This window comes from Lactuca sativa, chromosome 8 (genome assembly GCF_002870075.4).
Source record: "Lactuca sativa cultivar Salinas chromosome 8, Lsat_Salinas_v11, whole genome shotgun sequence".
In the NCBI taxonomy this organism is placed as follows: Eukaryota; Viridiplantae; Streptophyta; class Magnoliopsida; order Asterales; family Asteraceae; genus Lactuca; species Lactuca sativa.
In genome coordinates this window covers 48,140,822-48,162,559 of record NC_056630.2, presented here as the reverse complement: position 1 = coordinate 48,162,559, position 21,738 = coordinate 48,140,822, and the positions used below count along the sequence as shown (strand labels likewise).

The following is a 21,738-nucleotide window of genomic DNA, read 5'->3' as shown; positions in this document are numbered from 1 at the left end:
GCTACTTATACCAAATTTCAAACTAATCATCCTCCTTAATAAACCAATGTTTTTTTTTTGTCACATATTAATCTATCATTAGTTTTTGACACTTGTCATTTTGTGATATTTATAAAATAAATATTATCCACTTGTCAATTTTTAGTTTGTTTCAATTTTTAAAATTAAAATCATATACTTATATAGATAAAGTATTAAATATCATATATATAATATTAAATTGCAATAAATAAGTTTCTTCTTTTCTTAATGTAAAATTATACATTAAAAAATATTTATTATCCACATTTTAATGTTTAATCATTTTTTAAATCAATCCGTATATTACACAGATATGACAGCTAGTTATTTTCATATAGTTTCTTTACACCAACAAAACTGCTTATGGATAAAACCGGACCCGGTTTTATCCGTTTTTATTTTACCAAATTTCCATCCGGGTTTTCCGCGACTGATTTCGGTCAAGGCTCAGCCCAAATCAATTAAACAATCCCAATTTCAAATAACCACCTCTAAGGTTTGGTCCTAAGTAGGCCTTAGATAAACTTTATCAACTAAACTCAATACAACCCACATTGATCACCAATGTAAACGTGACATGTGTCACTAAAAAAAAGGTTTACAATAAAAGAAGTAAAAAACTTAACCTATCTGGCATGAACACGGCTGAAAGTTGATTATATTTTAAATATATGCTTTATTATAATTCTATTGCAAGATTGCAAGATATGTTCGTTGAAAGAATTTCATATATGTCATTTTTAAACATCAAAATATCATATTTACCCAACTTATTTTTTAAATATCATATTTATTCTTCATAAAATTTTTAAATATCATATTTACCTTCATAAAATTTCAAAATATCATATATGTTCTTTTTAAATATCAAAATATAATATATGCCCTTCTTAAATATCAAAATATCGTATATGCACTTTTTAAACATCAAAATATCAATGATAATATATAAAATATCATCCATCTACAACATAATAATAATCAACAACAACAAAAACTAAACAATCGAAATATACATTCCATAGAAATGGTTGAAGATAAATATTTTTGTCTGTCAAGAGGTTGACATTCCAACAATTTAGAAGTTCACATTCAATTATCATAGACGTAAGAATAATATGGTTAAATTTCTTAATTATTATAATAATTCTAAGGTATAAAAAATGATTACAAAATATTAAAAACATTATAAAAAGCATTTTGGTAATATGATATTTTAAAAGTTTATGAAGGGTAAATATGATATTGAGAAATTAAGAAGGATAAATATGATATTTTGAAATTTAAGAGGGAGATATATGAAAATTTTCCTTTATTAAAAACATATTAAATAATTAATAATATGTATAATAAGTAAGTTTAAGAGAGAGAGAGAGAGAGAGAGAGAGAGAGAGAGAGAGAGAGTTTTGATTAAGATATTTTGTCAAATGGGACCACTTAGTAGAAAATATGAAACCACATACATCCAAAGATCCAAACAAGTTTTCATTCAAAACATATTTATTCAGAACCTCTAAATCATTTAGAGATTGTCAAATGCCCCCCTTAGGAGCTCCAAATCATAACCATGTTATGTAAAAAAAAAAAAAAAACAAAGATTTTTTTTTGTACAACATCTTTATGACACTACTATAACTACTACTAGACTTACCATTAACATCCACAAACACACTACTAATTATCACACAACAATTCAAATCCAAAAATACTTATAAAACACAGTTTAACAAATGGGCTCCCTAACGATGATTTGGGCCCAAAAGTGAAAGAAGAAAGGTCCGATAATGACCCGAAGTCTCGGAGTGAACAGCATCATTTAAAGTCTTATGATGATTTTTATGATACTCTGCTTTTATATATTGCATGTCGATTTCTGTCCTTGTCACAATTACTCTTATTAGGGTTTTATCATTTGTCCCTAACCCCTTCATTGCCCTATGAAGTACCTACAATCGTATACTTGTATTAATTAATTCGATAGATAATGTGAGTAAAGTTGTGCACACCATGGGTATTTTCGTCTTTTTCCACCCAACTTCTTTGAACGCTGTTTGTCTTACACGTATGCATGGATTGTGATTATTTCAACAAAATATATAAATTAATAATTAATAATACCTTGGCAAAATACTTCCCAGGATTCTCAGCACATTGCAAAATTGTAACAAGGGCATCCTCAAAGTAACCCGATGTTTCACCTTTTACAGCCTAAATAAAGTATTATTGTAAGTTAGTTAAAACAACTACGAAAAAATTATGTGAAAAAGGAAAGGGTATTTGTGTAAATAGGAACCTTCTTGAGGGCATTTCCATATGTACTATGATATGCAGAACTAACAGCAGCAAGATGTGCTCTACTTCTTCCACTGAAAATCATTCTGAATGTTTTTTCATCAGTTCCTAATCGTTTTTCACCAGCTTTAAACAGAGATTTAGCATCAAGATCCACCATTCTTCTATCAACTTCTAGACCTTCACTACGTGGTGTGCTTAAATATGCTAGAAGCAACTGTAGAATAAGAAAAAAAAACATGTATTTATCAGTAATTTATTAGTATAATTCAGACAGTTTATTCAGTCTAGAAAAGTATATAAATTGTGTATTAAGATGTGTTGGAGGTTTGTAGTCGAGAAATCAAGAACAGTTTGACTTCAAGAAAAGTCAAGAGTGTGAGATGGTTTTTGATTATGTTTAAAGGGTGTTTTGATTTATAAAATATAGTTTTTTCCCAAAGGGGGTTTTTACAAGTTTTGAAGAATAGATTTGGAAAATATATTGTTTTGTATCGACATTAAAGGCTATGACTTTTGGTATAAAAAGTCAAAAAAATATGCATTTCCATTAAACTTAGCAAAGATATGTTACAAAAAGAACATTAAAAGATGTTTGTATTTTCAACACCTTTGTTTTTCATTTTTAATGTGGATTTAATAAGTAGAATATATATATATTTTGAGGTTGAGAAACCTGTCCATGGTCGCCAGAAGTTTGAGCTTGAAGATCATGTTCAAGGTAACCACCATGAAGTGCATGATAAAGTTGCTTAAGATGCTGCAACTGAGATGGAGTTCGAGAACATATAACTTCAGTAGCTGCTTTCAGATCAATGTCGGTAGTTAAAGCATCTCGCAGTATCATTGCATCTCTTCTTGCTGGATCTGGCATCCAAAGTAAGATCGCTTTCTGGAACACCATTGAAAGTATCATTTAGGAACACTCTCACCTGATTTGTGAGCAATTGATGAAATTGAAGAAGAAGAAGAAGATAGATTATGATGATAGTACCTTGAGATTGCCACTAAGCTCTGAAGAGAGTCGTTTGGTTAGGGCTTCGGAGTACATAAGTTTATATTCATTTTCAATGAGAGCACGCTGTGATGAATCACGATGAGCGAGAATGTTGATGACTGCTGTAGTATCGCAGCCAAATCCTGGAAACTCACATTGTTATTTCGTAGCTCTTTATGAATTATGATCAGATAAGATTAAGAATTTTATCAAAATCAATGAATGAAAGATAGATTTAAGCAGATTTTGCTATTTGTTGCGAGATCGGAGATCTACTCTAATGATATTTAGGGATCAAAGCACAAACACCTCATATTAGCTATATGATTGAACAACAAAGTGAAAAAAGAGCCTCCGAAAGCTCAATTTCGTCTTGTTCACTCATAACTTCGGACATTTCACTGCTTCCATGAAATTCGTACCAAATTAAAGTACGAAAACACGAAATTAACCTAAGAAATTACTAAAAGAAAAAACATATTGCTGATAAACACCAAAAACATGAAAATACGGAAGAAATACAACTTAAAAAGAGCTCGAATGGAAGCAGGGTTTACAATTACCCTTAAAAGCTTTGTATAAGTGCATGGCGTCATCACGAGGAGATGATAGCACTGGTGGAATTGTCAAAGTAGCCATTGTTGATTGCAGATTCTTTCTCTCTGGATAATGATTTGAAATAACCCCAAACTTTTGTTTGTCGAAAATTGACTGAATTTGAATTTTATATGAAGAACAAGACGTGTGAAACTGAAAATCCCACCAAATTAGGAGTGTTGTATACCTAATAATAGTACTTACGCGTTTTGTATTTGGTTCGGGATAAGAACAAAAAAAAGGGCGAATTTCCATTTATCGAATAAAATTTGTGGGTAGACTTCATTTCAGGACGTTTCCATTGATTGGTATCACAAGCAACGTCAAAAAAGTAGGTTTAAACTTGTTATGTTGGAATTATTTATTGGTGTAAAATTGAAACAAATCAAACTCCAATTATATAGATTAATAAAATTGAGAATCAAATTTATTTGAATGAGTTTAGTATTCATTTTAAACAAATCCTATGAGAACGGGTTGGATTGATCCGAACCACTTGGATTTAACCGGATCAAATACTAGATGTTGGAAGCAGGATTATGATCAGATAACTGAAACTTATCTGATCTAGTAAAATCGAAAAAAAAAACTATAGGAAACTATTGAAAACCATAGCGATTACACTGGGTTATACTTTTTTTTAGAATTAATCCTATTCAAAACAAACCAAACCTAGTTAAAATCAGTTTTAAAACTGGAGTTGGACACCTCAAAGGGGAACAATGGTAAGACAATGTGGCAACAACATATTAACAAAACCTATATTCTTTAGTCTTTGAAAAACAAGTCAAATAAAGATATGTGAGATTCAAAAAGAAAACCGAGGTATTCTTATGTGAGGTTTAAGTCGACTTTGATTAGAAAAGAAAAAGATGAAAGGTAAAATGAAAGTCAACTAAATCAAATATGAGACACTAGGTCGTAATCATTGACTTTGAAGAGTTTGTGTGCAATATGTTGTTAGTTTAAGTCTAAGAAAATTTTCGTAGTTACAATGAAAAACCGGGTTAAAGTTCAAGAAACAAAACATTTTGGATTTATAGAGAAGATTTATTTTTGTTTGACGAAGAAAAGCACAACCATACAAAATCAATAAAGTTAATATAAACAAGCTGAAAAAATATATTCAAGTTATTGAAGAAACTTTTAAGGTCCATTTTGTGGTCGATAGAAAAAAGAAAATTATGTATATTACATGTAGGGGTGACCAAAAATATCATAACTAATTTCCAAAATTATTTGAAAATTATAATTTCGTATATGGATTGGACAGTGACTTTCAAAAATATCTTAATCTCATTTTCAAAAATATCATAATCTAATTTCCAAAAATTATTTAAAAATTTCATATATGGATTGGACAGTAATTTCAAAAACATATTAATCGAATTTCTTAAATTGTTATTTTTGCTTATATTATCGATTCAAAGTGACAAATATCTTCTTCATTATCAAAATCTTTTAAAATCTCCTACATTATTGTTTTTCCAACAACAGAAACAAGTACAACAAAATATAGACATCTTTCTATTTGATAAAAGACTTTTTTTAGCAATGTGTCCATCCTACAGCCTTTTTCCTGAAAATGTAAAATTACTGATATACCCCTTTCTTCCTTTCGTTTTAATTGCCAAAGTTTTTGTTTTGCCGCTTTGCTTTTTTCCATTAGGTTTCCTGATTTTTTTTTTCATTCAAATCCCATAAAATCAACAATTGATTTATATCTTTTCAATCCTAAAATAAAACCGTCTCTTCTTCTTCTTCAATGTTACACTCGCTCTCATTCCTTCCTCCCCATTTCAGGCTATTTCTTTTGCCACCAGGTCTCCACCATCACCTACTTTGCTTCACCGAACCATCCGATCACCACTACTGCAATTTCTTAGTTAAGTCACATACCCTTATGACAATATTTGAATCTCTCTGGGGAGTTCAGTGGTGCTCCATCTTGAAGTTGTCAATTGTTTAACTACTCATTAATAGCAAGGTGTTGATTTCCTATTTTGTTGTCTACATAGCAATTAACGTTTTAGGATTTGTGGTTTTGCCACTTTATCTCTTTCTCTTCACCTTACTCTTAAATTTTGAACATGTTCTCCCTCTTCTCTCTTTGTTTTCCAAATGAAACCCTAGCACCAAAGATCATTAATCTCCTTCTACTTCAAGAAGCAAGAAGTGATAGCGGACAAATAAAAAAAACACAGCTTTTGCTTCGAACGGGCACCACCGACATGATTTAGCCTACCACCACAACAACTTTCCTCTCTGCAATCCGCCATCGTCCCACCGTTTTGTGGTTTGTGTAGGGAAATTTAGGGTTTGTGGTGGAGATCTGGATACCAACTTGGATCGTGATATCACTTTCTGAACTGATATTTCTACCCTATGTCTGGGTTACAAGAAATTCAGCCTAGGATAATCCAAGTGGACACTTACGGTTCAAGGCATTGAAATCGTAAGCCAATATGCTAGAGGATTCTGTGAAAGTATGATGAAAAACAAGAACTTAAGTTCGTAACCCTCTTGTGAAGAGGAAGACCTGTTTATATATTAAACGAAATTAGGGTTTCATTAGGGTTGGGTCGTCATTAGTTGCTATGGAAGCAAGTCATGATAATCCAGATTTAATGAGGATTTAGGGTTACCAAAACTAACGAGTTTCGTTAGTTTTACCATAATCACCCTAGCCAGGGGCTCTGCCCCTTGGACCCCGCTAGGGGCGCTGCCCCTAGACCCCACCAAAGGAGCGCTGCCCCTTTGGAAACCCTGGACCCCCGACTAGTCGTCGAACCGACTTCTAATTTGATCTTATATATGTGTGCACTCCGTACAACCTCATACATATATTATAGTACAAATTATGAAGTCCCTTAGCTCACATGTTAGTTCCAGCTACTTAAAAGGACATGGTGACACTAAAATCAACAACAGTTTGATCTCACATTTTACATTAAAAAGTTTGATTCTTTTCCCTTTGATTTTTTTGTTCGGTCTAAACTCTTTCTCTACTATTTGATTATTTTCCTCTTGATCTTTTAGCTGCTAACGTGAGTGGTTTAACAGTTTTTCCATAGTTTTCTTATTAGTTTTAATACAATAGGGGTGCACGCCAGTTGTTTGCTGAAATGCTTGTTGGGATCAAGGTGTTTTTTTGTTTGCACTTATTTTTCATGTATTTTTTTGTGCACAACTTGAAATTTTTGGGTTTCTCGGGGTCAAATATTATCTCAAAGTTCCAAACTTTTGGCTTATATGTGGAGGCAAAGAAGCATCGGGAAGAAGCAAAGATACCTAACACAGAGTATCCGCCGGTAAAAAAAAACTTACTCAAGCATTTGTGTACCTGACATCGATTTTGTTTTTCTTTTTTTGATGGATCTACATTTACTGTAACAGATGGAAATATGTTGTATGGTGGGAATGTATTTGTTTTTTTTAAGTGAATGATAAAATTAATCACATTTATGTTATTTAACTACTCTAGTTTTTCTATTTACATCCGGTTGGAAGAACTATAATTTTTATTTTTATTTTTATTGAAATTCTTAAATGATATGTATTTTACAGGAACTCATTAGATGTAAATATTAACTGATTTGGCGTCAAAATGGGGACGAAGTGGCTTGTGCGTCCATGGATAGTTCAATATAGATGGTTTGTCCAGTTGGCGTAAAATTAACCAAGCTTCACATGTAAATTTTTTTGAACTTTTTTCCATTTTAATTGTTTGGTGAATGGAATGAGAACAACCTTTCGTCAACGGAAAACTATGTGAGTCGCATCTTCTGCAGATTTAATACTTATTGTAGGGTTGAATTTTTTAATCGAAGGATTATCTCAGCTTTTTTTAATGTAATTGTATTCATGAAATAGTTAATTGACATTAGTGGAGGTCCTTCAGCAGCTGATGGAAGGGTGAGGTGAGACTAGAAAGCACTTTAGTGTGAGTGATGCGATGTCTAGCAGATTTTGGAGGGTATTATTATGAGGAAGTGACTTAAAGGATTCAGGGTAATTATGAGGAAAGTACAAAAAGGCGTGGTGTTGGGGTCAGAAATGGCATCGACCAAGTCCTCGCACGATGGCCTGTAGTGCCGCAATCGAATGCCTGGTCCTGGAGGACAGAATGCGCTTTATGCGTAAGGTTGCGCCCTTTCTAAGACCAATTGGTTTTAGATCAACCGGTAGCACTGATGCTCAACAAGTGGTATTAGAGCCAGTGGTGAGGGTTCGATTCTCTCAAGGAGCAATTTCTGAAGGGGGATTGTTGGGGTTCAGAAATGGCATCGACCAAGTCCTCGCACGATGGCCTGTTGTGCCGCAATCGAATGTCTGGTCCTGGAGGGCTGACTATATGGGTAAGGTTGTGCCCTTTCTAACACTAATTGGTTTTAAATCAACCGGTAGCGTTGATGCTTAACACATGGAAGGTAGTATTGGGCCCATACCACTAAAATCACAGGATCCGTACTTGAGTCCAGGAAAGCCCTGAATTTTCTAAGGAGTTGGTTAAGGGTGGGAACATGGTTTGGCACCATGAATTTGTTGCAACATTTTGGATATGATTAGCTTTTTCGGTTATGGCTGCCCGGGGAGAAAACCGGTCTGATGATTGTGGGGCCTTAGCGGCTATATCAATGGTGTTGAATGGTGCAGACCTTGATGAGTAGTCGATTTCGAGGTATCGAGGACCCTACTTGAGGTAGTGTCAGTCTGAGTCGTGGAACTCAATGAGGGAGTGATTGGGATGAACAGCTTAAGGATTTCAGTCCTGAGATTGAGTGATCAGTTGATGGCTTATGATGTCATTTTATTTGGCGAGGATTCTATTTTTCCAATTTTTCATGTTTGGAAAGAAGTAATTTTCGTGGAGACTGTACAAGATGAGGACCAAGGGTATGCTTTCCTTGAGTTCAGTTAGAGTGTGTTCTGGCAGGTTGTTCCAGATGATCTGGAAAAGTGAATCGGGAACAAAAACTTTTGGGGTGTCTCGACTGTAAGGATGATTCCTCATGTTGCCTGATTGCGTCTCGCGATGGAATGAAGGTCAGCGAATCATGGGCGAAGTTTGTGGTAGTCCAATTGTTCTTAGATAGAGAATTGATTCTATGAATGGGCTATTAGAGTTATTACTTGAATATTTGCATGGGATAGTATGTGTATCTAGCTGAGTTGGTTTAAGTGGGGTTTTTCTGCAACGTTAGTTGGTGATAGTTCGAACCCAAGCGAGGGAGAACTGGGCATGCTATTTGAAAGATCATCGACCTGTTTGAGTTCACAGTTGCAGAAGAATAGGTTATAGGGATTTGCGATTCAGATATGCAAGGCTTTGGTTCAAGATGCGGTCAAGACGGGGTGTAAACCAAGTTAACCTTTGTTGTATGAGCTCAGGAATACACGATTCGTTCTACCAGCAGAAGTTGTTGGTCGGCAAGCTTGTTGTAGTCAGTGATTCTTTCGGGTTTGCTGATATTTGGGCCATGAGTCGTTTAGGTCGCTCGGGTTGAATACCGGTGTTTGAAGGATTCGTCAACAGGGGATAGATTGCTACCTAGTCTGAGATAACCAGTGGTTGATCTGTCACTAAACTTCAAGTTTGTGTATATGTAGATCTGCACGAGTTTAGTTCAGTGGAAAACTGGAGGTTCGGTTGGGTCTAATAAGTTTGTGTACTTTAAAAATAATTTGAAAAATTTGAAACATGTGATTAGAAGCTGGCAGAAATCGAAAAAACATATAAGAGATGGGCAGAAATTAGATTTTTCTGCTCGATTAGAGAAAATAGAGGGGGTTATTCAAGATGGCCAAGCAACTGATGTTGTGATGATGAAAGGCAGGAGGTTCTGAAAAAGTTAATGGATATTGATCGTGTAGAAAGACTGGATATCTTGCAAAAAACGAAATTGCAGTGGGGAGTGGAGGGAGATGAGAACTCCAAGTTCTTTCATGGTATGCTCAAGAGGCGACAGAAACAAACACAAATTCATGGGGTGCTGAATGAAGGAGTGTGGGTTGAGGATCCGTCCATGGTAAAAAGCATTTTTCATGATTTTTATGTTGCCAAATTCAAAATTTTCAAAGTCATGCCTATAATAGATGGAAGTGTTTCTTTTGCTCGTCTTACCGAGAGAGCGACTCGGAATATTCAAAAGCACATGACAGAGATTGAAATTCGAGAAGCTGTTTGGTCTTGTAGCAGCGACCGTGCTCCTGGTACCGATGGCTTCTCGTTTTGGTTTATTAAAAAGTATTGGTGAAACGACCCAAAAAACATGACTAAAAATTTCATTTTAAGAACTTTACTTAAACCACACTTATCAATCCATGACATAATTCATAACATAAAATAAGAGTGTTAAATCAAAACATATTCTTAATATCAAAGTAAAACATTCCAGGCTGACTAAACAATGGTGTGTGTCATGCGGTCACCCCGAGCTCTTCCCTCCGCTACCGGAAGTACCTGAAACCAAAACCGAAAACCGTAAGCACGAAGTTTAGTGAGTTCCCCAACCTACCACATACCATGCACATAATCGCATACTGCAAATATTGGGCCTCGCCCTCTACCTCGGGCCTCGCCCGCTACAACAGGCCCCGCCTGGCTTCGAGCCCCGCTCGGTGTATAGATCTTTTTCTCTTAGGCCACGCCTGTCTCCGGGCCCTTCCCGCTAAACATATACAAACATATAACATATCGCATAACACATAAACTATACCTACTCTACTGCATTCCTGTACTAAGGCCTCGCCTGTCTTTATCCCCGCCCCTGTCCTGCTACTGATGAGTCATGGAACCCCGTCCACACTCCTGCTGATAGTGAGATATGAGCCCAGCCCACACTCACTCCTTTCCTAACTCGGGCCTCGCCCCTGCTCGACTACTAATGAAATATGGAACCCCATCCATACTCCGCTAATGGTGAGATACGGGACCTCGCCCACCCTCACCTCCCTACCAGGCACATACAAGTATCACACAAACAACAAGTATACTCTATCATGCAAACCATTCCTTGGGCACCCGCCCGGCATTGGACCTTGGTTTTGAACATCATACTAGAAAACAATGCCTAGGTCCAACCCCCGGGTCTTCCTACTCATAACTACATGGGTCGACATTGTGGCCGTAGACCCATTCACACAAAGGGAAAGCTCACCTCAAACTGCTGAAGCTGCTGATAACCCTCTGGCTGCTAACCGAAAACTCTCTGATTCGCTGCTCCTCTAGCTCCCCGAGCTACCAATACCAATAATAACAATTAGCCTAACGGTCCTCCACTAGTCAACTAGGTCAACTCTGGTCAAGGTCCTTCTCAAGGTCAAGTCAATGGTCAGAGTCAACTTCCAGTTGACTCGACTCGCCGAGTTGTTCTTCCAACTCGTCGAGTCCAAGCTCCTCAAATCTCAAAACAACCTCGACTCCACTCATCGAGTCTAGCAACCACTCGACGGGTTCTCCTTCAACTAAACATTCAGGACCATCTTCAACCGACTCGCCGAGTTGTTCTACAACTCGTCGAGTCCATCTTCTTAAGCTAAGGAGATTGCCTTGGACTCGCCGAATTCCTCCTTGAACTCGTCGAGTACCATGATCTTCATGTCCATTACGGACACAGACTGGCCGAGTCCTTCTCAAACCCCACACACTGATCCGAATCATAAACAGAAGGGTTTGGGTTTGCAACCCGACTCGTCGAGTCCACGAACTGACTCGCCGAGTCCATCTTATGACAACTTTATTCTGCCGATTCTAGTTCATTCCAATACCTCAAACTCATAGATCTGAACTCCTTATTCTAGCATTGCACGCAAAGTTGCTAACTTTACGTGCATGCAAGGTGTTATGGGGCTAAAACACTTAATCCAAGCTTCAAAGAAAACCTAGGTCATGAAATGGGATCTCAGGTGGACAAAGCCAGCAACTCTGAGCTCCTAAAGCTCAAGAGTGTCCAGATCTGTTGCCAAATCCATCCTTAAGGGTTTAATACTCGGATTGACCTTGGAAATGATCCAAATGTGACAAAAAGGCAAGCTAGAAAGGGGATCTATCAATTGAAAGCTCAAGGTCCAAACTTTTTACCTCCTAACAGTTGCCAAGTCGATATAGAGGCTGAATCTACTCTTCCTTCCTTGCTCCTTTCTTCCAAGCCTTCAAAATCCACTCCAATGGACCTTAATCTTCACCAAAAGCTCAAGAATGAAGTTGGGTGGCTAGGGTTTTGGGGGTTCTGGACGAGAGAGGTTGCAATGAACCCTAAGGAGGAGAATAAGATGCTTAAATAAGGTACCAAGTCCCGGAATTAGGGCTTTCCCAACCCAGACCAGACTCGCCGAGTCCACTCGCCGACTCGTCGAGTCAGTCACTTAATTTGCGACACGGACCCACTTCGACTCGCCGAGTTGACCCCCTTTGACTTAGGGTTTTCCTTTCCTTTCTCAGCCTTTCTGATTCTGGGTATTACAATTGGGATTTATGAAAGAAGACATGGTGGGTTTGTGAAGGAGTTTTTTTGCTAATTGTTTTATTCCTACAAGGTGTAATTCTGCTTTTATTTCTCTTATTCGCAAGGTTGACAACCCCTTAATTGTGAAAGACTATCGCCCCATTAGTCTTATGGGGGTGCAATATAAAATCATTTCCAAATTACTAGCTAAAAGATTGGCTAAGGTAATCGATAAAGTTATAAGTCCGAAACAGTCGACTTTTGTTTAAGGCCGACAAATTTTGGATGGTCCGGTTATGGTGAGTGAAATTATAAACAGGTATAAACGTAGAAATCGAAAGTTAATGATATTTAAGGTTGACTTTGAAAAAGCGTATGACTCTGTGAGTTGGGAGTATTTAGATCGAATTATGTTTTTCTTGGGGTTCCCGGACAAATGGCAAAGTTGGATTCGTGCTTGCTTGGTCTCTTCTAGATCTTCGGTTATTTTAAATGGTGCCACTACTGATGAGTTCACGTTGGCTAGAGGGCTTAGACAAGGTGATCCCTTGTCTCCGTTCTTGTTTATTATAGCAATGGAAGGTTTGCATGTTATTATGGAAGATGTTGTGTCGAATGGTATCTTCAGAGCTGTGAAAATAGGGTTGATGGGGCTGCAGGTTTCTCATTTATTCTATGCATACTGTAACATCCCCCTTTGGCACGTATCACAATATTGTCCGCTTTGGGCCACTCGGCACGAGGACTTCCCAGGGGGTCACCCATCCTGGTACTACTCCCGCCCGAGCACGCTTAACTGCAGAGTTCTTATGGGATCTGCTGCCCTCACGGCTTTAAAACGCGTTGTGACAAGGAAGGTATCCACACCCCTTTATAAGGAAATGTTTCGTTCTCCTTCCAAGCCGATGTGGGATTAGATCTAACCCACTTTCACCCCCCATTATAGGGTTCGACGTCCCCGTCGAACACATCGACCCGTGCCCTGGCTCTGATACCATTTGTAACATCCCCCTCTGGCACGTATCACAATATTGTCCGCTTTGGGCCACTCGGCACGAGGTGTGGATACCTTCCCTATCACAACGCGTTTTAAAGCCGTGAGGGCAGCAGATCCCATAAGAACCCTGCAGTTAAGCGTACTCGGGCGGGAGTAGTACCAGGATTGGTGACCCCCTGGGAAGTCCTCATGCCGAGTGGCCCAGAGCGGACAATATTGTGATAGTTGATCGATTTTTAAAAAGATTGTCTAAATGGAAAGTTAAAATGCTTTCGTATGGGGGTCGTTTAACTCTCATAAATTCTGTTTTGGGAAGCTTAGGGATATACTACATGCCTTTGTTTAAGATGCCTATAAAAGTGTAGTATGTTGGAGTCTATTCGAGCCAAGTTTTTTTGGGGGGCTGATGCGCAGGAACGTAAAATTAGTTGGGTAAAGTGGAATTTAATTTTGAATTGTAAAGAGAAAGGCGGACTTGGGGTAGGAAGTTTGGCTGCCTTTAACAAGGCTTTGATTTACAAATGTTAGTGGCGTTATTGTACTAATAATAATGCTCTTTGGGCGAGAGTTATAAGGGCGTGCAATGGCGAACAATTTGGTTTGAATGGGGGAGAAGGTCGAAGTAATTCGATGGGGGTTTGGAATAATATTATGTCTTTAGTTAGTAAATTACATTCCACAGGTAAAGTTGATGAAGGTAATATGAGAAGAAAGTTGGGTGATGGTTGTATTACTTAGTTTTGGCGGGATAAGTGGCGGGATCAACAAAGCTTTATGATGAAGTATGATAGACTTTATGTTTTATCTTTGAATAAGGAGGGAGTGGTGAAAGATTTTTGGACAGAGTTACATCAAATTCATTTAAATTCGAACAAGGATTCGTGGGGTTGGCATCTCTGTGGTGAGGGGGAGTATTCTGTAGCTTCTCTTAGACAAGCTTTGGATGTGGGGGCTTTACCGATTATGCCAGTGATTATGAAATGGAATAAATATGTTCCTATAAAAGTCAATATTTTGATTCGGAGAATAGTAATGGATAGGTTACCTACAAGGGTAAATTTGTCTCGCAAAGGAATTGACATACCTTCTATCAGGTGCTTGATGTGCGATGATCAGTTGAAATATAATGATCATGTTTTTTTTCAATGTGAGATTGCTAAACAAGTTTGGCATTGGACTCTTATGTGGTTGGGACTCCCAAATTTTGATTTCAATAACATTTTGGAAGCTCAAGTTGGATCCAAGGCTTGCATGTCAGACAAGATAAGAAGGAGGTAGTGGGTACAATGTTAATGGCATGATTGTGGATTATTTGGTGCTTTAGAAATGACTTAATCTTTCAGAATAAGAAGTATCGGAAGGATATGTTATTTGATTCCATTGTTTTGTTTTCTTTCAATTGGTTTACTTCTAGAAATAGAAAATGTGTTAGAGATTGGAACTTGTGGCTCCAACAACCTATGTTTATGTAATTTTGCTGTCTTAGGCTAGTTTCTTGCTAGTCTCTAAGAAATCTATTTCTATTCTAATAAATGAAGGGTTTTTTGCCCCATGTCACACTCTCATTCAATTTGACAAATGTCATTTTGTGGTTATTTTGATTTAATTTTTTTCACATGCCATTTTATGAGTTTTTCTATTTTATTAAATTCAACATAATATTTTATTATTATAATTGCAATAAATATAGTAATTAATTGATATCAATTTTATTAATTTCAAATTAAAATTCATTTGTTTCTTTTGTTTATTTATTTAAATTTAAAAGATAAAAAAACATTTCAATTATAATAATTTATTATTTTTCTTATTTTCTTATAAATTCAAAGTTCTCAAACATTTTGACATTTATATTTAACTTTTTTTTTTTTAAATTAACCTATATATTACATGTGTCTCACAACTAGTTATTATTAAGTTGAAATTTTAGTATATAGAAAAAGCAAGAATAAATTAATATGTGAGTTGTAATTTATAAATAAATAACTTGGGTGAAGTTTTAAATGAGAAAGATAAAAAGAGGGCCTAAGTGCAACTTGGAAACAAAACCCAACAATAGTAAGAAATTGTATTTAGGGTGTTCGTCAGGATGGATCGGTTTGATCCAATCCAATCAAGTGAATCCAAATTGATTTCAGTTTTCAAAAAATAGATCTGAATAGTCCAAACTAAATTCAAATCTGATCCGATCCAATTACAATTCGGTTGGATCGGTTTTTATAATTCGGTTTTTAAAAATTAAAACATTTTAAAATGACATATAATTATAATATTACCGAATTTTACATAAGAAGCAAAAACTAATTATTTAGTTGCGATTTGAAATTTATAAACAACTATTAAGAAGATATATTATATTTTAATATTTTATAGATAAAAAAAACTTTTGAGAGAAAATTCATATTAATATTTTTTATTAGGTGAAACTTTTTGAACTTATTTCAAAAAATAAATTACAAAATTAATTAATAATTATTGATATATATTAGAAACAAATAAATAATAAATTGTTATTCGGTTTTTTTTGAACTATTCGGTTATTATTTTATAAACTGTAACCAATCCAAAATCCAAAATAATAATTCGATTTTATCGAAAACCAATCCAAAAATCCGAATATCCGAACCAAATTGTTCAATTCAAATTGTCCAATGGACAATTCAGTTTCAACAAAATACTGAACAGCCCTAATGATACGGCTAAAGATTTTTTGGGCGAGAAATAAGCAAAAGCTCGCACCAAAGATACATGATAAATAGATAGCTAACTAACCCCTATGTTAAACGGAACTCTTGAACGAGGTATAAGGGCATATGGCCGAAGGTACAAGAAATGCGTGGCGTTCGGTAGTTCGAGAACTTTTCCGGCAACATTTAAACACCGAACCGGTGATACACGAGGTTCAGGGCTCGTCTGACAAATGCTCGGTTCACATCAAAGTAGGTATATTGGTTTTTTTGAGCACACGTCTTTATCAAATAGTCTTTATCAAATAAAGTGATTTCCAGTCTATTTATATCACTGGTTCGACTTTTAAATGATGTCGGCAAAATTCTCGAAAAAGTTACCGAACACCAAGCATTTTAAGTACCTTCTTTCTTTTGTTTCGTTCCTATTCATAGATGTAGATCATTATATTAATTTTGTATCGTTTTTATTGGTTTTATTTGATTGGTTGCGTAACAATGGTGGATACCACTGAATGTTAATCTACGGACAACTTGCAAAGGAAATCTAAACGATATGCTTTTAAAGTATAATAACTTAATAAATATTAAAAAAAAAAAAAAACTCCAAGTTTATTAAAACAAATCAAAAAATATAAAGCCATTTTATATCCTTATCTCCAAAATAAATAGTATCAATTAAGAAATCAATTATATACTCCCGTCACCTCAACAAGAACAACTTACAATGTTAAGATTGCCGCCCCTCCAATCCTTTGCGTTCTTGTGCCAAAAAGCTTTGGTCCTTATATTTTTTTAAAACAATAATTTAATATGATGAAAAAAGTATCTTACAGCCTAGTGCGATAGTATTATTAGCTTTCTAAAAAATATTATATCATTAACATAATGTTTATAAATATCGACGTATGATTTTTAAATTACTTAACACACGTGTATGTATATAGAGGTAAGTTTATTTGATAATGAAATTTTTAAAAAATACGAGATGAATCTAGGTCATATATTTTTGTTGCCGTATAAATCCTCCGGCATACTGATACGACGGGAATATGTAATATCATATGTGAATATAAAATTAAGTATTTTCGTATATGAATATTACGTACTAGCGCTATAATTAACCTCCCATCTCCAACGCAACCTCCCCCATCGCCACTCTCATATTTTAAATACGAAGAACAACTTTCCAATGCACACTAGTGGAAGGAGTGATAAAGTGGCTAACTATATGAACCCTATGAGTTATGTTTGGTTGAAAATAATGTTTTTGAAAAAGAAAATATTTGATTAAGTGTAATTGGTCTTGAAAAACGTAAGTGTTCTTAACACCAATTTGTTGAAGAAAAAATGGCTAAAGCTTAGGTTTTAATCCATCTTGCTTTTACTAGTGACCCCACTAAAAAAGTTAATAGATCCATCAATTACCTAAATTTTTACAAGAACGTACATAAACCATAAAAATCATAGCTTTTTGGTCATGCATGACTTGAACACTAACTAGGTCAAGTAAGGAGAAATAAGGCCAAAACTCATGCTTGATGTCCAAAACACCACCAATCCTTAGATCTGATGACTATGATAAACAAAAGGCCTCAATGATCTATAAAGTTACTAACTTTATGGATCCTATACATGCTATCCAACCCAATCATGAAGGAAAGTGAGTAAAACTTAGATCTAGCATGCATAATAGAGAAAGGTAAGAGATTTAGGACTTACAAAGGTCCAGAAGCAATGCAAGGTGGTGAGGAAGGGACTTGTTTGTTAAAATGATGCACCCACAGAGTCTTCTTCTTCTTCTAGGAGCCAAAAATCACCAAATGAACTCTTCAAGGTCACAAAAGAGGCTAACTTGATATGGGCAGAAGGAAGGTGATGGAGGATGAGGGTGTGCAAACCCTATCCCCTCACTTCCTTTAAATAAGGCGCAAATTACGGGATTAGGGTAAAACCATCCTCATATTGTGACCACCTCTGCGTCACGTCGTGACCTACGAAGATGGATACACATTTCAACCTAATGTTCACATCGTGAGGCCTCCTTCCTCACGTCGTGACCAACTAATAATTAGGGTTTTACATTCTTTAATTAAGTCAAAACATTAAAAGATCAAATGCCAACATTAGATGTTACAGTTCTCCCTCACTAGAATCAGACTTTGTCCTCAAAGTCCTCAGTCTCAAACAAATCAAGGTAGTGGGTGTATTTCCTCTTCGGGTTCCCAAGTCCACTCAAAACCCTTTCGGTGCTGCCACTACACCTTCACCATGCCCACCTCCTTGTTACACAAGGTCTTCGTTTCCCTATCATTAATATCTACCGGCTGCTTGACATAATTCAAGCAGTCATCAATCTGAATATTATCCAAAGGTACCACTAATGTCTTATTGATCACACACTTTCGTAACTGGGACACATGGAAGGTGCTATGAATCTGACTAAGCTCATCCAGTAATTCTAATTGGTAGTCCACCTTGCCCACCCTAGCTATCACCCATAATGGTTCGATAAACCTGGGGCCCAATTTGCCCCGCTTCCTGAATCGGATAACGCCCTTCTAAGGCGAACTTTTAGGAGTACCATATCCCCAACTTGGAATTCCAACTCAGATCATCGTTGGTCGGCTTAACTCTCTTGTCGGCTTTGGGTCGTTTGCAACCTCTGTTTGACCTGTTAAATGAATTTCGTTGTCTTGAGCATAACCTCCATGCTCCTCAGGAGTGGACACTCGGCCTTCACATGGCCCGCCTGTTTACAACTGAAACAGACTCGCAAACCCTTCGTCGACTCGTTCATGAAGTGTCCCTCTTTACCGCACAAATAACATATCATCCCTGACCAACAGGGAACCTCATAACCCTTACCACACTTGCTGCAAGTGTAGCTCTTCTGACCTCCTTACCTAGAATCAGTGGGGTTTACCTGTTTAGCCGCTTGTTGCGACTGGATTGGCCTCCTATCTCTCATGTGCGTATCCAACTCAGTCTCCCTCACTTGTAGCTTTAACTCAATCTCTCTCCTTCTAGCATTAGACTGCAGCCCAACCAACGTCCGGTATTGCAGCCCAACCAATGTCCGGTATTGGGAGTTTGTCACAAACTCTCTGATATCCTTCTTGAGCATACTCAAGTATCTGGTCATTCGTTCCTGTTTGGTGGATGCATACTCCAGGCAGAACATAGAACTATCATGGAACATCCTAGTGATCTCGGTCACCGTCTTTGTCGTCTGTCGGAGCAACAGGTACTCTTGAGCTAATCGTTCCCTCTCCATCAAGGGAACATACCCCTCATGGAACATCTCAACAAACCATTCCCATGTCACTGCAGCCTTCTCCATTGGTGAAAATTCAATAGTCACGAACTTCCACCAGTCCTTTGCTCCTAAACGAAGTAGGTTCAGTGCAAAGCGAACCCTCATATCATCTGGACAGGAGCATGTATAAAAGCATCCCTCAACATCAGTGATCTACCTCATAGCTGCAATTGGGTCCTGCACCCCATCAAACTTCGGGGGCTTCGTGTGGTTGAATTCCCGGTACTGCATCGAATCCCCATGTGGTCTCGCGACGTAAACAGCTACGGTGGCTGCAGTAGTAACGGCCTCAGTGACATCGGTGTAGCGCTCATCAAACATCTTGATCATCACAGTCTTCATAGATGCAAATATCTCTGGGATAGCCTCGCTGACCACCGCGACCACCTCTACGATAGTGATCCTACAAATCTCATCATCACTAGTACCTTGTCTCTCTAGACCGCTAGAGCTCGAACCTTGAGTGGACACCATACTGAAATACAAAAGAAAAAAAGGTCAAAATCTGCTAGAGCGAATATAGACACTATAGATATTACAAAAAAATCCCCTAGAACACTCGAGGTTCTTTTTAAATCGCATACAGATCATATGCTTTCAGTAGTATGGGACCAAACTACCTTCTACACATATCCATAGTTGACTTAGACTCCCTCACGAGGTCCTAATTACCAAAATCACTCCGCTCTTCTTGCAGCTATGCATTCTCACTTAAGTGCTTTAAAATGCTACACCTCAGCTCCTAGGTACTCATCCTAGTCTCTCCTCCCAGCTACAACTCCGCTTTCCAAGAGTCTCTACTAATCTCACTAATGGCCCTGCATATACCAATTGTACATAATTCAAACTCGATAGACGTTCAAATAAGAGATTCCAGCCAAATCCGCAATCAAACAAGGAACAACAGGTAAGACTAAACCAAACATTCTAAGGCTATGAAATCCTAATAGTGTATAACCATGCAATATATACAAAGAATCAACAATCTTAGTTTCAACCCTAGCAAGGCATCTACAAGAAATCTCCTAGGTTATAAATCATTGCATAAATTAGGCAACTCTATCATGAAATTCTTAAGGGATCCTTAGCCTACCAACTAGCATGCATTTCTATTAGCTCAATAACAATAAATATAATACTTCATATAACTCAAATATGGATATTTTGGGATATAATTGCCTCGAGCTCTAGCTAAATATAAACCCTGCTTCCCTCTTTCCTTTCCTTGAAATTCATTCTTTTTGTAAAAAGGTTTTTATAAAACTTTCATATCCTTAGTTTGAGTCTGGAATCCAATGAGTGTTCATCTAGTTCACTCAAACCAGGGCTCCGATACCAACTTGTAATAACCCAAATTTTCAACAAAAAATTTTCATTTTTAATATAGAAAGCCTCAGGTGTTATAAAAACCAAATCAATAAAATTCCAATTATGTTAAGTACAATCATCCCAAATCAGATTATCAAAAATGCGAAATCATCAAAATTTGCAACCCGAAGTGTACAGTCAAGCCTTCGCCTTCCCGCGATCATCCAAAGTACATGAAACACATTTAGTCCACAACTGTAAGCATAAATCTTAACGAGTCATTCCCAAAATATCCATAGAGTACAACATAATAAACAACTATGGGTTATCAGCAACCCTGGGGATTATCAACAATTCCAGTTGGCTAACTACACACCCTGTGTATTACCAACACGTTTCAGGGGTTATCAGTAACCCTGGAGGATTCTCAGCAATCCATAAGTTATCAACAAATCAATTCAATTCACATATAACAATAATCAATAATTAAGACCTAGTTGGTTGCATACATAAATACCACGCAGGTAAATGTAGTGAGAAGACACAACTCGCAGATAATAGCTAACACACAACAACTCACGTACGGAGTACATAGGTACAGAGGGGTCAATTAACAAAAATAAAGAAGTACCCTCTCATTCTACACCCTAAAACCCTACTTTGACCCAATATTTAACCATTGTCAAAATTCAATGCTAAAATCCACCTCAACCGCTAGTCACGTCGTGCCAGAATCATGTAACATTCCGTTTAAAACAAAATTAAACAAAATAAAATAAAATAAAATAAGTAAATAAAAATAAATAAATAAATAAATAAATAATAAGCACTAAAGCCTCGAGATGTATTTTATATTTTATTTTATTTTAGCCCTAAATCGGTAATAATTTATCATTGTTAGCATTAATGAGTTAAATGTTATAATTCTAAAGATTTGGGGTCTATATTGTAACATTAGGACTTAAATTGTAATGAAATTCGTGTAGCAAGGGTTGTTCAGTAATTATTGGATTTAAATTGAAAAGGGTTTGTGGAGTCAGGGGCTAATCTTATACAAATGGGATGAAGTTTAA

At 36.6% G+C, this 21,738-nt stretch overlaps 1 protein-coding gene across 1 annotated transcript; it reads right to left on the bottom strand.

The window, feature by feature from the left end:
• Nucleotides 1-1,483: 1,483 nt before the first annotated feature.
• LOC111904409 (annexin D5) lies at nt 1,484-4,135 on the bottom strand. Its single transcript, XM_023900183.2, has 6 exons — nt 3,874-4,135; nt 3,308-3,453; nt 2,990-3,205; nt 2,315-2,530; nt 2,140-2,229; nt 1,484-1,967 (listed from the first exon to the last, which is right to left on the bottom strand). Exons 1-6 carry the CDS (start codon nt 3,947-3,949, stop codon nt 1,761-1,763), a joined length of 951 nt encoding a protein of 316 aa, XP_023755951.1. The 5' UTR covers nt 3,950-4,135; the 3' UTR covers nt 1,484-1,760.
• Between the last annotated feature and the right edge of the window lie 17,603 nt (nt 4,136-21,738).

Excerpts from the sequence above, each read along its gene's own strand:
- LOC111904409 (XM_023900183.2), bottom strand. The coding sequence starts at position 3,949 with ATGGCTACTTTGACAATTCCACCAGTGCTATCATCTCCTCGTGATGAC. Across the intron at positions 3,206-3,307 it reads AGCTTAGTGGCAATCTCAAG|AAAGCGATCTTACTTTGGAT; the intron begins GTACTATCATCA and ends ATGGTGTTCCAG. Across the intron at positions 2,531-2,989 it reads CTTCTGGCGACCATGGACAG|TTGCTTCTAGCATATTTAAG; the intron begins GTTTCTCAACCT and ends CTTATTCTACAG.